This window comes from Sinocyclocheilus anshuiensis, unplaced genomic scaffold (genome assembly GCF_001515605.1).
Source record: "Sinocyclocheilus anshuiensis isolate Anshui unplaced genomic scaffold, SAMN03320099.WGS_v1.1 scaffold2198, whole genome shotgun sequence".
Classification (NCBI taxonomy): Eukaryota; Metazoa; Chordata; class Actinopteri; order Cypriniformes; family Cyprinidae; genus Sinocyclocheilus; species Sinocyclocheilus anshuiensis.
The window spans coordinates 330807-345100 of record NW_015560625.1 but is presented as its reverse complement, the minus strand read 5'-3'; the positions used below and the strand labels follow the sequence as shown (position 1 = coordinate 345100).

Here is a 14294-nt window from a genome sequence, read left to right as displayed (position 1 = left end):
CTGAACGAGACTCACGACAACATAAACAAACATTCGTCCCGCTATTACAAAGAAAAGCAAACACTAATGTGCATTTAGCAGCACATCCAGCGTCCTGACGGCACTGCAAGGCCTGATTTAATGAATTACAGCTCTTGAATAGACAGATCCGAGGGCCGTCTCAGTAAGTGCCCGTCTGCATCCATCAGGAGGCTAAAACACAGATCCTCAGTCAATTAGGACATCAATTACAGCCGCCGGCTCTTCCACGGCCTTTTACAGCAGCTCGACTGTCAATCCGAACAGCGTGTTTTCTTTAAAAGCACGGTGAGAGAGAGCGAGATGCATTAAGTCAAAGCGAGTTAATTCACGCATGACACTCTAAAGCCTCGAGAAACGTCGCTGTGATACTCAAAGTGTTTTCCGAGCGGCACCTGCTCCCTGACGGCCTCTTCCGTGTGTTTTTGAGGACGTGGGTCGAGCTCGAGGCATCCGGAGGGACTCTCTTCACCTCCGCTCTCTTTCTTACCCACAATTACCTTCCTCATCGACTCGGGCCGCCGCGCTTCTGTGGAGAGCCACTCGTCGAGAGCGTTTGTCTCTCCCACAGCGTCCAAAATTATCATTCAACACTGCAAAAATGACTTTACTACTTAGGATTCGGTCTTGTTTTCCAGTACATTCTTAAATCAGCATGCGATTACTTAAGAAGCAAAATGACTTAAGATAACGTTGTTTTCTGAAAAAAAGCATCAAAAGTTATGCTTAAAACAAGAGCAAATATCTGCCAATGTGATCAGAAAATCAGCTTGATTCAAAGGGAAAACAATTTTATTTTTCTGACTCCATCTGCAAATATTTTCCTGTTTGAAGCATAAACTCACTTAATTTTCATCGATTACTCAGAAAGCAAGACTTAATATCATTAAGTCATTTTGCTTCTCCAGTAAATGTATCTTGATTTAAGGATGTTTAGATATTTGTGCTGGAAATGCAAGCACCAAATGCAAGTAAAAACTGGCTTTGGCACGTAAATAAATACAGCTGTCTGGTAAAGCAATGCAACATCACATGGTTTAGGAATCTAATTCTGAATATATCTGTTTTAGCTCTTACAGTAGCTACATTTACATGCACCCAAATAATCCATAACTGTATTGAAAATCCTTCATGTAAACACATCAGTCGATACGACTGAGCTCGATCCGAATGCAATTTCAAGACCTGAAAAAACACTTGAATATGATCATCTCAATGGATTCAAACATTGCATATGTTCACCACAGCCCTTTCATAATATGTCCTCTGTTTACATACGTTTTACTTTGTACAAACTAGTCCTTGAATGAGAATATTCACTAAATATAACTCCGAAAGAATCACTTGTTGTATTCTTCATTTGTAAGTCGATTTGAATAAAAGCATCTGCTAAATGAATAAAATGTAAATATTTGCTTAAAAAAGTTATATTTGCTGACATATTTGTCAGCTTTAAATATATAATCGAGGCAAAAACATTAATTATTGCAATGGTTTTCACTGGAGTGTATAAACCAGTGTTATTTTAGTGTCATTTATTTTAGATTTTGTTAATATAATCGCTTTTGTAAGTCGCTTTGGATAAATGCATAAGTGTAAATGTAATATTTTGAATCAGTTATTATTTTTATATTTTCAGTTTTATTTTAATTTGAATTAAAGCTAGGTAATTTAGTTGTTTTTGTCATTTTAGTAGTTGTTTATATATATAATTTTAATATATTTTTTTATTTAACTTGTTTTGGTTATTTTTAGTAAATAAAGATAAACTAAAATGAAAGGAGAAATTTTACCTTGGCAACCAACTGAAGTTTAAAATATATAAAAGCAATAAGCCCCAAGAAGCCGTGGTTTACAGTGAATTTATAACATATGTATGTGTGTGTGTGTATATATATATATATATATATACACATATACACGCACACATACTTTTTTCTATTTCATTTGAAGTGTATTTTATTTCATCAGTTTTGGTTTGAGTGAACACACCCCGTTGGCGGCACTGACGGCCTGATAGTAGATGCTGTAGCTCTTGTGTGGCAGCAGCGGGGCGTTCCAGTATCCGCCGTAGGTCCGGTTGTCTCCGACGGTGAACGTCTGCGGAGATGAGACGCCTGCAGAGGGGAACTCAGCGCTGTAGTAGTACTGTGAGTTCAGCCCGCTGGCGTTATGATAGTGAACCGGCAGCGGATAACAGCGCAGGATCTCCGCTTCACCTCCACGAGCCCTTCGAGGACGCTCCTCCTCAACAACCACCTGATACACACTGAGAGAGACAGAGAGAGAAAATACCACATTACTGCACAGGACACACAAATAATGCATTAAATTGACCAAAAGTGACAGTAAATGCATTTATAATGTTACAAAATATTTCTATTTCAAATAAATGCTGTTCTTTTGAACTTTCTTTTCATCTGCGAATCCTGAAAAATAAAATGCGTCACAGTTTCCAGAAAAATATTGTGCAGCACGACAGTTTTCAACATTGATAATAATCTGAAATGTTTCTTGAGCAGCAAATCAGCATATTAGAATGATTTCTGAAGATCATGTGACACTGAAGACTGGAGTAATGATGCTGAAAATACAGCTGCGCATCACAGAAATAAATTACAGTTTAACAGATATTCACATAGAAAACAGCTTTTTAAAATGATAATATTATTTCACAAATTTTACAGTATTTTTGATCAAATAAATGCAGCCTTGGTGAGCAAAAGAGACTTCTTTCAAAAACATAAAAAAAAAAAAATTGACCCCAAATATTTGAACATATTTGCATGACATTATTTTCATAACAATTTTGAGTTATTCTCATTAAATTCTCATTCAGTTCTCATTACTATAATACAGATTTTTTAATACTGTTTTAGAGAACAAATACTGGATTTTTGTTAAAAAGAAAAATGCTCCTAAAAATATTATTAGAAGTAATAAGTAATGTAAAAAAAATTAAACAAAATTTAACATGTAAAATTAAAATAATAATAATTTAATAAGATAAACAATCTTATTTTTTTCATTATTTTATAATTTATTTATTTACTTTTATTTATTTATTTGATTTTGAAGATGCTTGAGAGTTAAAGTTAAAAAAAATCAATATTATAATGTGTATTAACTTAATTACAATTAAAAAATGAAATCATATATAAATGTGTTTTTACAATGCAGTAATGTGATTTTTTTATTTCATTTTATTTATTTATTTATATGTATTTATTTATTTTTAATTTCATTAAAATAATGTCACAGAATTGTTTTGGATTTTGAGGTGAAATATGATATGAACATGTATTGAGAGCTACCTAAACAAAAAGGTACAGTATAATTTGTCTAGAGTTTAGTTTGAAAACATGCTTCAGTTCCAGATCTGACAGACTGAGGATGAGTGTGAGGAAGGTTATTGATCTATAACCATATTCATCAGGAGCTCGTCTGTCGCTCTTTCATCTCAGAGCTTCTCTCTCAGTATTCCCCACCAGTGGAGGAAAACAGCGGAATAAATGAGACGCTCAATGAGACGCTCGTGTTTGCTGTTTAATCATGTATGGACGTAAAGGGCAAACATCAGAAATTCCCTGTGTCAGTTTTCGGGAAGGGCCACAGGAGCCCCGGAGCGCCGCGCGGATACGCTAGAGCTAAAGTCGATGTTAAGCGACCATGACAAAAACATGCAACAACAGCGGATGCAAACAGAGCTTGTGTTTCATGCACTTCACATGAACTAAAACAGAGTCAAATCTCCAGGCGCTAGCGCAGAGAGGACAGAACGAGAGCGGCTAGCTGCTAGCTGAATGTTGACTGATGCTAATCTGACCTTTGGGTTCGCTAATCTGTAATAAAGTCTGGGTTTGCTAGCAAAAGGTTATCTGTGAATATAAAAAGCTGCATATATAAATATACTGTAGTTAATGAAATTACAAACTTCCACACCGCCTGCCCTTTCCTGTGCTTTCTCATTAAACACAGAAAAAACAAGCTGCTGGAAAACCCTTTTCTGGAATGTTAAATCTTTAGAGTTACTGCAGTATGGCAACAATATGAGCATAATCACCATATTCAGCAAGATTGAACACAAAACACGCACACATGTATATATTATGAAAAAATATAAAAATCACAGCGAGTGTCATGACAGACGCCTAAATCCACTACAATTTTATAAATAATACTGTTTTTGTGTCCCGGAATGTAGTTTTAAGAGTTTTTTAGGCAAGAATGTACATGTCTAGACTTCAAATATGCGTTTTGTTAATAAAGATAAAGTCTATTTGAAAATATGCTTTGATGTTTTGGGAGACGTGAGCTCCATGGCGTCAGCGGCCGTTCACCGCCGGCTCTGATTGGTTAAACATGAGATATATTTCCTTTTGGTTCATTCTAACGGGCAGTCTTTGCTCTCATTCATCTATTATTTGTTCCAGAGCAGATAGTTTTGGCTGAGGGCAAAATCTCATCACGTTATATTTTATGTAACTTTAATGTTGCATAGCAAAGCGCTGCCTTTGTACTTTTGACAGAATTGACTTGCAACTTTTATGATGGCTGTTGCTGTTTATTAAATACTATTATTCAATAAATAATATATTATATACATAATAGTAGTATTTAGTATTGGGAAACAGTGTGTGTGTTTGTGATGGTGATTTTAGTGACAGTATTCCACCGTTAGATGCGACAAGAGACTGTTTTTCTAGAATTGACTTGCAACTTTTATGATGGCTGTTGCTGTTTATTAAATACTATTATTCAATAAATAATATATTATATACATAATAGTAGTATTTAGTATTGGGAAACAGTGTGTTTGTGATGGTGATTTTAGTGGCAGTATTCCACCGTTAGATGCGACAAGAGACTGTTTTTCTGAGTGAGTCCGCAGTAAAGACTTTTATATTGAAAGAGACTGAAACAGGGTTGTAAACAAGGAAATTATTTTACTTTCAACATCTTGTAAGACGCAGTTAACAGATGCAGTGAGCAGCGCTGTCATCAGAAATCCCCCTCAACAGATGAAAGGATAGTAGGACAAAGATATCGCTTTCCTCAGCGGACATTCAGACTAATGTTTTATTGTGAATATGAGATTGAGCTGAAGAATGCATCGCTTTCCTCAGCGGACATTCAAACTAATGTTTTATTGTGAATATGAGATTGAGCTGAAGAATGAATTCTGTATCAGATGCAGGTAATCACACTCGCTCAGTCCATCTCTCTTTCATCATACAGTAGAGCTTTTAATACAGTGATATAATAAGCTTTTAATGAAGCAACTCAACGGTCCTTCGTTACTAGTTCTATATATAATATTTATATGTTATAATATTTATATTTTGTATATTATATGCATTTGTGTGTGTTTATATCTATATATGCACACAGAACGTGCATCAATAATACATATTCTCTTTCATTTAGTTTGAACATCATTTTCATAGGAAATTATTAATACAGGATGAATTCTATGACATTATCTGGATGAGCTGCTGTGCTGCATGCTAATACGTCACTAGCCCACGGCATGCTGGGTAAAGGCGATCTCTGTCGGTCCTTCAGTTTAGAGATTAAATATCATGTGATAAATTATTTAAGCCAATGAGAGACAGCGCAGGTGAGAGGGGAAGTTAATTAACAGCTGATGGCACACTCAGGTCAAAGTTCAGAGGTCAAAGGGCAAATCAGGGCCTCACTGGAGCTCTGTGCTGATTACAGATGAACCAGACAGAGAGAAGAGAGTGTGTGTGATACTCATGATAAAGCTCAGGCTACAGAAATCATGAACAAACGATGAGATTTAAAATCACACACAGTCACAACGCAGGAAATTAACCTCCTCGTTAATGCAAAATCAGTAATATTTACACGCTCGCTCCAGCAGAAATCAGTGGCGTTTCCTTTCTGAATGTGTCCTGTGGTGCGACACGCATCGAAACTATTTTAAACAACAAACGTTTTGAAACATTTTTCTCATTTTATGAGCTCATGAAATGCTAATTTTTTAGACACTTTAAAAAAGCTTTTGTCACACCACAAGCTAAAAATGCGATTAGAAAACATTAAAAAATTAACTGCAGAAACAAAAACAGTGACAGTATCTGAGGTATAAACCTTTCCCTTATACATTTACACAAAGTTCAAGCAAAATATCCTAGCTCTGCATCAGCTGCTCAAAAACATTTACTTTGCAAAGCTCTGATAGTTTAAGATGATTCATATATAAGCTATACAGATGTGAATAATACATTTATACTCAATTTTCTATTAAATAGATTTACTTCTTAGACATCCGTAACCTCTGATATGAACGTTCTGCTCTGTTTGTTCTGTTGTGTTTCTTTGTCTGGACACTGTAAACACTGTACACATGCCGTGTGATAGAGATTAGATTGTAGATTGTTGTTTTTTTTTTAATCAGAGCATTTTAATGAGAATGAGTACAAATAAACGAGCTGATACCGTTACCAGTATCGGTACGGGTCTTCAGGTCGGTACGCACGTGCAAGGAACAAATACAGCTCTGTTTTAAACACTGCATGTGCACAACGTAACGTTTTTTTGAAAATGTAAAAATGCCTGTAGTTTTCTGTGAGGGGTTGGTTTAGGGAAACAAATTACAGTTTGTACCGTATAAAAACCATTACGCCTATGGAGAGTCCCCGTAAACCACATATGCAAGTGTGTGTGTGTGTGTGAGAGAGAGTGTGTGTCTCTATGTGTGTGACAGACAGATTTCCACAGTGATAAAGCAGCTTTTCATTACACTCGTCCGTAGGTCACACCACTTCTGATGCTTTTATCAATGACGGCGATTAACCATCTGAAAGGACGGAGAAACAGTCTTTCCTGATGTTGATGCTGATCCTGCATGTAAATGCGACTGTGTTTAGAATTATAATTAGACAGTGTTGGCTCTGGTTCCAGCTTCTGCATGTATGGTGGTTTGTGTGTGTGTACCTGTACTGCAGGGCCAGTCTGAGCGCGGTGGCGTTGGACTCGTATTTCCCCACCAGCATACTCATCCGCTCGGCGTTACTCTTACACTCCTCCAGCGTGATGGTCAGCAGATCGTTCTGAGACTTCAGGTGCTCGATACGACTGAAACACACACAATAAAACATGACATGAACAAACAATGCCAAACACGATCAGATATGTGCAATTCACAGGGTCCCTACATAGTGTTCACTGCTCCCTACACACTCAGTATAGAGACTCCTGAAGAATCTGCAACAGCATCAGACAACAGTTAAGTTGCCCAAATTCAGGATTTCCTGTGTAATGCAGTGTTTTCTTTAGTATTATTTATATACTATTACAGTATTTATTAATATTTTGAATTAGCTTTTCTTTTTTTCAATTTTCCTTTTAATTTTTGTAATTTTGTTATGTGCTTGTCATTTTTATTTTTTATTTTTTTACTTCTATTTAACTTATTATTTCAGTTTGAATTTGTCATTTTAGTACTTCAACTTAAACATTAAAAGCTTAGCTAAACTTATTTTATTTCATTTTATTGAATTTCGTTTAAGTTTTAATATTTTTATGTGTTGTCATTTTTATATATATATATATTTAAATATTTCTATTTAGGTTATATTTATTTGTGTGAATTTTAGTCATTTTAGTACTTTAACTTTCATTTTATTTCATTTTACTGAATTAAATTATTTAATTTAATTTTAGTAATTTTATGTGGTTTTGTTTTTCAAATATTTCTATTTAGCTTATTTTTTATTTCAGTTTGAGTTTTAAAAAGTTTATCTAATATTTTATTTTCAGCTTTATTTCAATGAATTAACAAAACAACACTGGTATGATGACATACAGCACTTGTGTAAATACAGAAAAATATTATATACCGTTCCTCATTTCATATATATAAATGTATACAATATTTTATGTGCACATAAAATGTATATTATTTTAAGCCAAGTCACCTTCATTCCTATAGCGCTTTATGCAATACAGATTGTTTCAAAGCAGCTTTACAGTAACAAACAGAAAAATAACAGTGACTTTATATGATAAGCTTCAATACTGCACACAATGTAGTTAAAATGTAAAGTAGAACTACTGTGGCATGCAATGACTGACGGGTAAATTTCAGTGTGCCCTTGTTCCCTATGCCACTGTACTAGGATGCAGAGACACACTAAAGCCGGAGTGTCCCTGTGATCTGAGCGTATGCTAGAGTTCAACAGCAGATCCTGATGTCTGTGCGCTCTAACCTGTTGAGTCTCTCCGTCTCCACCTCAAACTCGCGGATCTTGCTCTCGGAGATGGCGGATCCGTGTGAGTAGAGCGTCTGGAAGATCTCCTGGATGTTGGAGCAGTCCTGCAGGGAATGAGCCAGATGTTCAGCCACGTTACTGGACACCTGCGGAGACACGCAGAGATAACATCAGTGTGTTTCAACAGCGCTGTTACTGTACTGAAACCCTTACACTCAGCAACAGCACTGAGAGTCCTCGGACTACATCTCATTTGTCTTCCTGCGATTCATTCAGCTCAAAGCTTTTTGTATATGGATGCAATTCAAACTCATTTTTGGTTGCTATAAATTGTATAAGCTTTAACTTGATCTGAAAAGTCACACATTACAACTTTAAGAGTAAAGTCTGAAACTCTCCTGCTGATGTACATTGTAACATTCAAAATGTAACCAGTGGTGATGACATCATCACAGCATCTGCACGCTGAATAACAGCGACCGTCTCATTTGCATGCTGAATCGTGATTGGTCGTTTCTTTCTATCCTTCAATTTCTGCATTTACACTGTAAATAGGGTGTCACATTATGTGCTGATTCTCAAATAAAATAAAATAAAATAAAATAAAATAAAATAAAATAAATAAAATAAAATAAAATAAAATAAATTCTACTACCATTATTACACTTAACAATAAAAAAAAAACAACGATATAAACAATAAAATGATAAAATACTGTCTATAAAGTCCCACACTTACAATAAATAAACCACTTATAAATCAATAAACAAACAATAAATAAAACATTTACAATAAAAATAAAATCTACTCTTATGCTCTTGATCAACACACTTAAACTAAATAAAATATAATGAAAAAAATAAACAATAAAATAAAATAATAAAATATCTAAAGTCACACATTTCACCTTTTAGATTAAATAAAATAAAATAAATAAAAAATGAAATAAATTCTTCTATCACTATTATGCTCTTGATCAAGACATTAAACCTAAATTAAATAAATAATAAAATAAAATAGAATAAATCAATGATGATGACGTCACAACATCTGCATACTAAATAATGCATTGGATTATTTGCATACTGAACTGTGATTGGACTGCTGTCGCATTACGCGTCGTTTCTCTGAATCTGATCTAAACATGATCTAAATATCATCATAACACCAGCTGAATGAAATCTGAGCGTGCTCTGCTGCAAGAGCAGGATAATGGAATATGAAACGCTTCTGCTCTGATTATTAACACTGGAGCCAGAGAGAGAGAGAGACAGAGAGAGAGAGAGAGAGAGAGAGAGATGTGTGTGTGTGTGTGTGTGTGAGAGAGAGTATGCGTGCGTGTGTGTGTGTGTCTGTGTGTGTGTGTGTGTGTGTGAGAGAGTGTGCGTGCGTGTGTGTGTGTGTGTCTGTGTCTGAGTGTGTGTGTGTGTGTGTGTGTGTGTGAGAGAGAGTATGCGTGCGTGTGTGTGTGTGTCTGTGTGTGTGTGTGTGTGTAATAGGTTGAGTCCTGCAGACGGGTGGCACAGGAACCCATTTCCACATCTGAACCTGTAATGTTCTTCTTGCTGCTGTTACTGTGGAAACACAGGATCTTCTTCAGCCACTTATTATTCTGCAATAATTCAGCTTTATTTCTTAGAGAAGAACAGAAGTGAGTGTGTGTGTGTGTGTTTGACGGGCCGTCGCTCTGTCAGTGCTGATGTGCGTGAGATGAACGGGGCCGCCTCGTTCAGCCCCGGGGCCAAACGCAGATCGCCGACAGCAACGGAGGATCCGCACGTCAAAGATGGCCGCCGTGGAGAGCGCGACATGCACTTCATCTGAGACGCACTTTGATCTGACGAGCCACACGTGATCAGAGACGCTGATGCTAACTACATCACCATAAAACTAAATCAGAAACAGAGACCTTCAGAGAACCAGCAGACAAATACCGCACACAAATAAAGCCTGGAAGTCATGATTAACTAAACCTATTCAAGACATTTCTACTAATTAAATTAAAGCTGATATTAAATACAAATATTAGATGAAAAACAAAAGTGAGAAAAGTTGCATCGGCAACTAATTGAAAAGGTTATTATAGTTAACTAAAACTGAAAATAAAACAAACTATTTAAAAAAAAATAATTTTCATTACTTGAAATATAAAACAATGAACTGAAATAATATCAATATATTTAAAGGAATCATATAAATATATATAGTAACTGAAATACAGCAACATTTCTCATTTTCATTCAACTAAAACTTAACTTATAACTTATAAAAAAAATAATAAACAATAAAAATTAATAAAACCTATATAGACACACACAAAAAAAAATGATGTAAAATATTAACAAAAACTATAATATTATCTTAGTAAGAAATAAATAAATAAATTAGTAATAAAATAAATAAATAACATAATAACATCTTAATGATACTAAAATAACACAGACTAAATCTAAAACTAAAATAAAAAATAAACCTAATTAGTAATATTAAAAATAATCATAATCATAATAAAAATAGCAAAAGCACAAAAAAAAACTACATTTGAAATGAAAAGTGAAATATATAAAAATAAAGGGCAATTTAAAATATTAATAAAAAATTGGAATATTGTTTAATTATACTAAAATACCACTGGGGGGGAAACAACAACAACAAACTAAAACTGAAATAAAAATAAACCTAAATAGTAATATTTAAATAATAATAATAATAATAATAATGGCAAAAGCACAAAATAAAACAGTGAAAATATAATAAATAAAAGCTATAATAATAAAATATCAAACATGGCTCGTGGGAAATGGCGATGCAACTAAAGATCATCACAAAGTTTTGGGAGCTAAAGGCGGATCTGCTGTTTAATGAGCTTGTTTACACACCATCTGTAAGAGAACTACACAGCTAATGTGTAATTAAGCAGCTCTGATGAGTTGTCCGCATCGATCACATCAGCCTGTTTCTCAGGAAGCTGTTTGAGTCGTGGACTGCAGCGACGCCACACAATCACTCCCTGAGCGCCTGAAACTAATTCATGAAAACCTCTAACGACTCTAGCGTGACCTGACAGGAAACCAGGGGAACACTTCAAGATTAACATGAGTTAAAAAACACACTTCTCAAGCATTTATTAATCGTAGTGCATTTCAACATATAGGATTACATTATTAAAAAAAGTTATTATTAATATAATTAATATTTTTGAATGGAGCTCAGCTAACATGAACTACAAATGAAAAAATACGCCTAAAAATGTATTTACCTTAGTTAACGTTAATGTCAGCATTTATGAATACATTATTAAAATTTAAAGTTAATATTAATATAATTATTGTTTTAAATAGACATCAGCTAACATGAACTAAGAATGAAAAATACTTCTAAAACATTCATTAATATTAGTTAATTTCAACATTTATGAATATATAATTAAAATCAAAAATTAATATTTAATGGACCCCAGTTAACGAACTAAAAATATTTCTAAAACATTTATTAATCTCGATTTTAACATTTACGAATACATTATTAGAATCTAAAGTTAATATTTATTAATATTATTTAGCTAACGTTTGCCTGAGCTGCAGCTAACATGAATCAAGGATGAAAAAATCATTCTAAAACATTTATTAATCTTAGTTAATGTTAATTAACACACTGTTAAAATCAAAAGTTGTTTCTGTTAATATTATATAATGGTTCTGAGTTGACATGAACAAATGATATGTACTCTATATCAAATCTCACAAATGTAACTCTATTATCATCCAGCCCTAATCTGAACAATGCGACTGTAAGGTATGAAGATATTATAAACATCATGATCATAATATTCATAAATACCCTTCTAAAACCAGTCTAAGCTGTTTGCTGGTCTAGCAGGCTGGTTCAGGGCAGTTTAGACTGGTTTTATCATGTATCGTGACTAGTGTGTGTTTGTTTGTGAGTATTGAGCGGCTCAGACGCATAAAATAACTAAAAATGGGGGGAAAAAAACTACTACAAAAACTCAAAAATACTAAAACTAACTAAAATGAAAGGTGACATATGAAAACCCACTGTTTTTGTAACTCGTGTGTTTTTAACGTAAACTTGTGTGTGAATGAGAACTTAGTTTAGTACTCACATGCTGCGACAGCCGCTTTCTGTGCGTGTGCTTCAGATGTGTGCGCTCAGAAAACCGTATATCAGAAGTTTAAACTCATATGGTTTAAATCGCATGATTTCAGCGCGATAAACATGATAATCAGAACAAAAACAGATGTTTTTAGCAGGTCCGAGCTGTAATGGCGCAGCTCTATTCTGGAAAAGGGGGCGGGGAGCAGCAGCTCATTTGCATTTAAAGAGACAGGCACGAAAAACAGCTTGTTTCTGCTTCCACTCAAAATAGGCATGTTCAAAATGATATAATAAATGATCTGTGGAGTATTTTGAGCTGAAACTACACAGACACATTCTGAGGACACCAGAGACTTATATTACATCTTGTAAAAAGGGGCATAATATGTCTCCTTTAAATGAAAACGCAAAATACAAAAACTGATTCAAAATTTGAATAAAAATTATAATAATATACTAAAATAACACTGACTAAAACTAAAACTGAAATAGTGAGCAGATCTGTTACCTACTAACTAGGCAGTTTGTAACCTGATTTACTGTCGTGTGTAAGAACGGAAGTCACGCCCTTCAATACAAAACATATTCACTGCAAAAAACTAAAATCTATAGATTCATAATTTCCAGTTAAAATATCTAAATCCCTTTGAAGCAGCATAAATGAGCAGCAGTACAGCTTGTCTTCATGTTTAATATGTGTGCATTTTGTCTTTTGTTTTACACAAGATTTTTTTCACTTGTTTGCACTTGAAAACATTTTTACATTCTGCCAGTGCAGTGAAACAAAATACACACATGTTAAAGACAAAATATATAAAACGTGTTGCTTCTCAAGCAGTGGCATCTTGTTTCAAGGATTTTTTGACATTTTATCTGGAAAACAAGGCAAAAAGGCTAATTAAAAGCTTCTTAAGATGTATTCTTGCAGTGTGATACAATTGTTGTTAAATATGAAATGTAGAAATAATAGAAAGCAAAATAATTATGCTTTCTGGAGCAGCGTCTATGACGCCTCAACATGCTGCCTATGTAGTGTACTCACTAGTGTTTGGAGCGGAGCCAGATCCAGACTGATGTGGCCTTTAATATGAAATCTCTCTGTGAGACGACGCTGCGCTCAGAATACAGATGCGGATGGATGAGATTTTTTAATGTTTCTGAAAGAAGTCTCTTCTGCTCACCAAGGCTTCATTTATTTGATCAAAAATACAGTAATATCATTACAATGAAAAACAGCTGTTTTCTATGTGAATATGTGTTAAACTGTAATTATTTCTGTGATGCGCAGCTGTATTTTCAGCATCATTACTCCAGTCTTCAGTGTCACATGATCTTCAGAAATCATTCTAATATGCTGATTTATTATCAATGTAAGAAACCGTTTTTGCTGCTTAATGTTTTTTTTTTTTGGAACCTGTGATACTTTTTTCAGAACATCACCTACAGCTCAACCTGGCAAAGACTGAGCTGAGGTCATACAAATTCATAAGAATTAGCCACCTCGTAAAATACGTACAAATTGGTTGTAAGATAGCGTTGCATATTAGCTACTTGACTTCCTTCTAAATTATAGGAAAAAAAACTGTCTTTCTCTTTATTTATTCCTTCCCTTTCTAGCTTGTACTTATTTGAACAATACCTAAAACTTGGTATAACGAGCACTTCCTGTGTCTGTTTGCCTCGTTAAGAAGAATCGCTTTATGTATTCCCCAATTGTGAGTCGCTTTGGATAAAAATGTTTGCAAAATGACTAAATGTAAATGTCTACATGAACACCACACCTTTAAGAGAGAGTGTGTGTGAGTGTTTGTGTGAGAGAGAGAGAGAGTGTGTGTGTGTGTGTGTGTGTGTGAGTGTTTGTGAGAGAGAGTGTGTTTGTGAGAGTGTGTGTGTGTGTGTGAGAGTGTGAGAGGGAGAGGG

The 14294-nt window shown here is 34.5% G+C and overlaps 1 protein-coding gene across 1 annotated transcript in view; it reads right to left on the bottom strand.

Annotated features, from left to right (window-relative positions):
* LOC107681920 (receptor-type tyrosine-protein phosphatase mu) overlaps positions 1-14294 on the bottom strand; it is a 250840-nt gene that overhangs the window by 91325 nt on the left and 145221 nt on the right. Inside the window, exon 12 of the mRNA XM_016478293.1 lies at positions 2011-2287. Within this exon, the coding sequence (XP_016333779.1) occupies positions 2011-2287 (277 nt within the window). The remainder of the gene's footprint in view (positions 1-2010; positions 2288-14294) is intronic.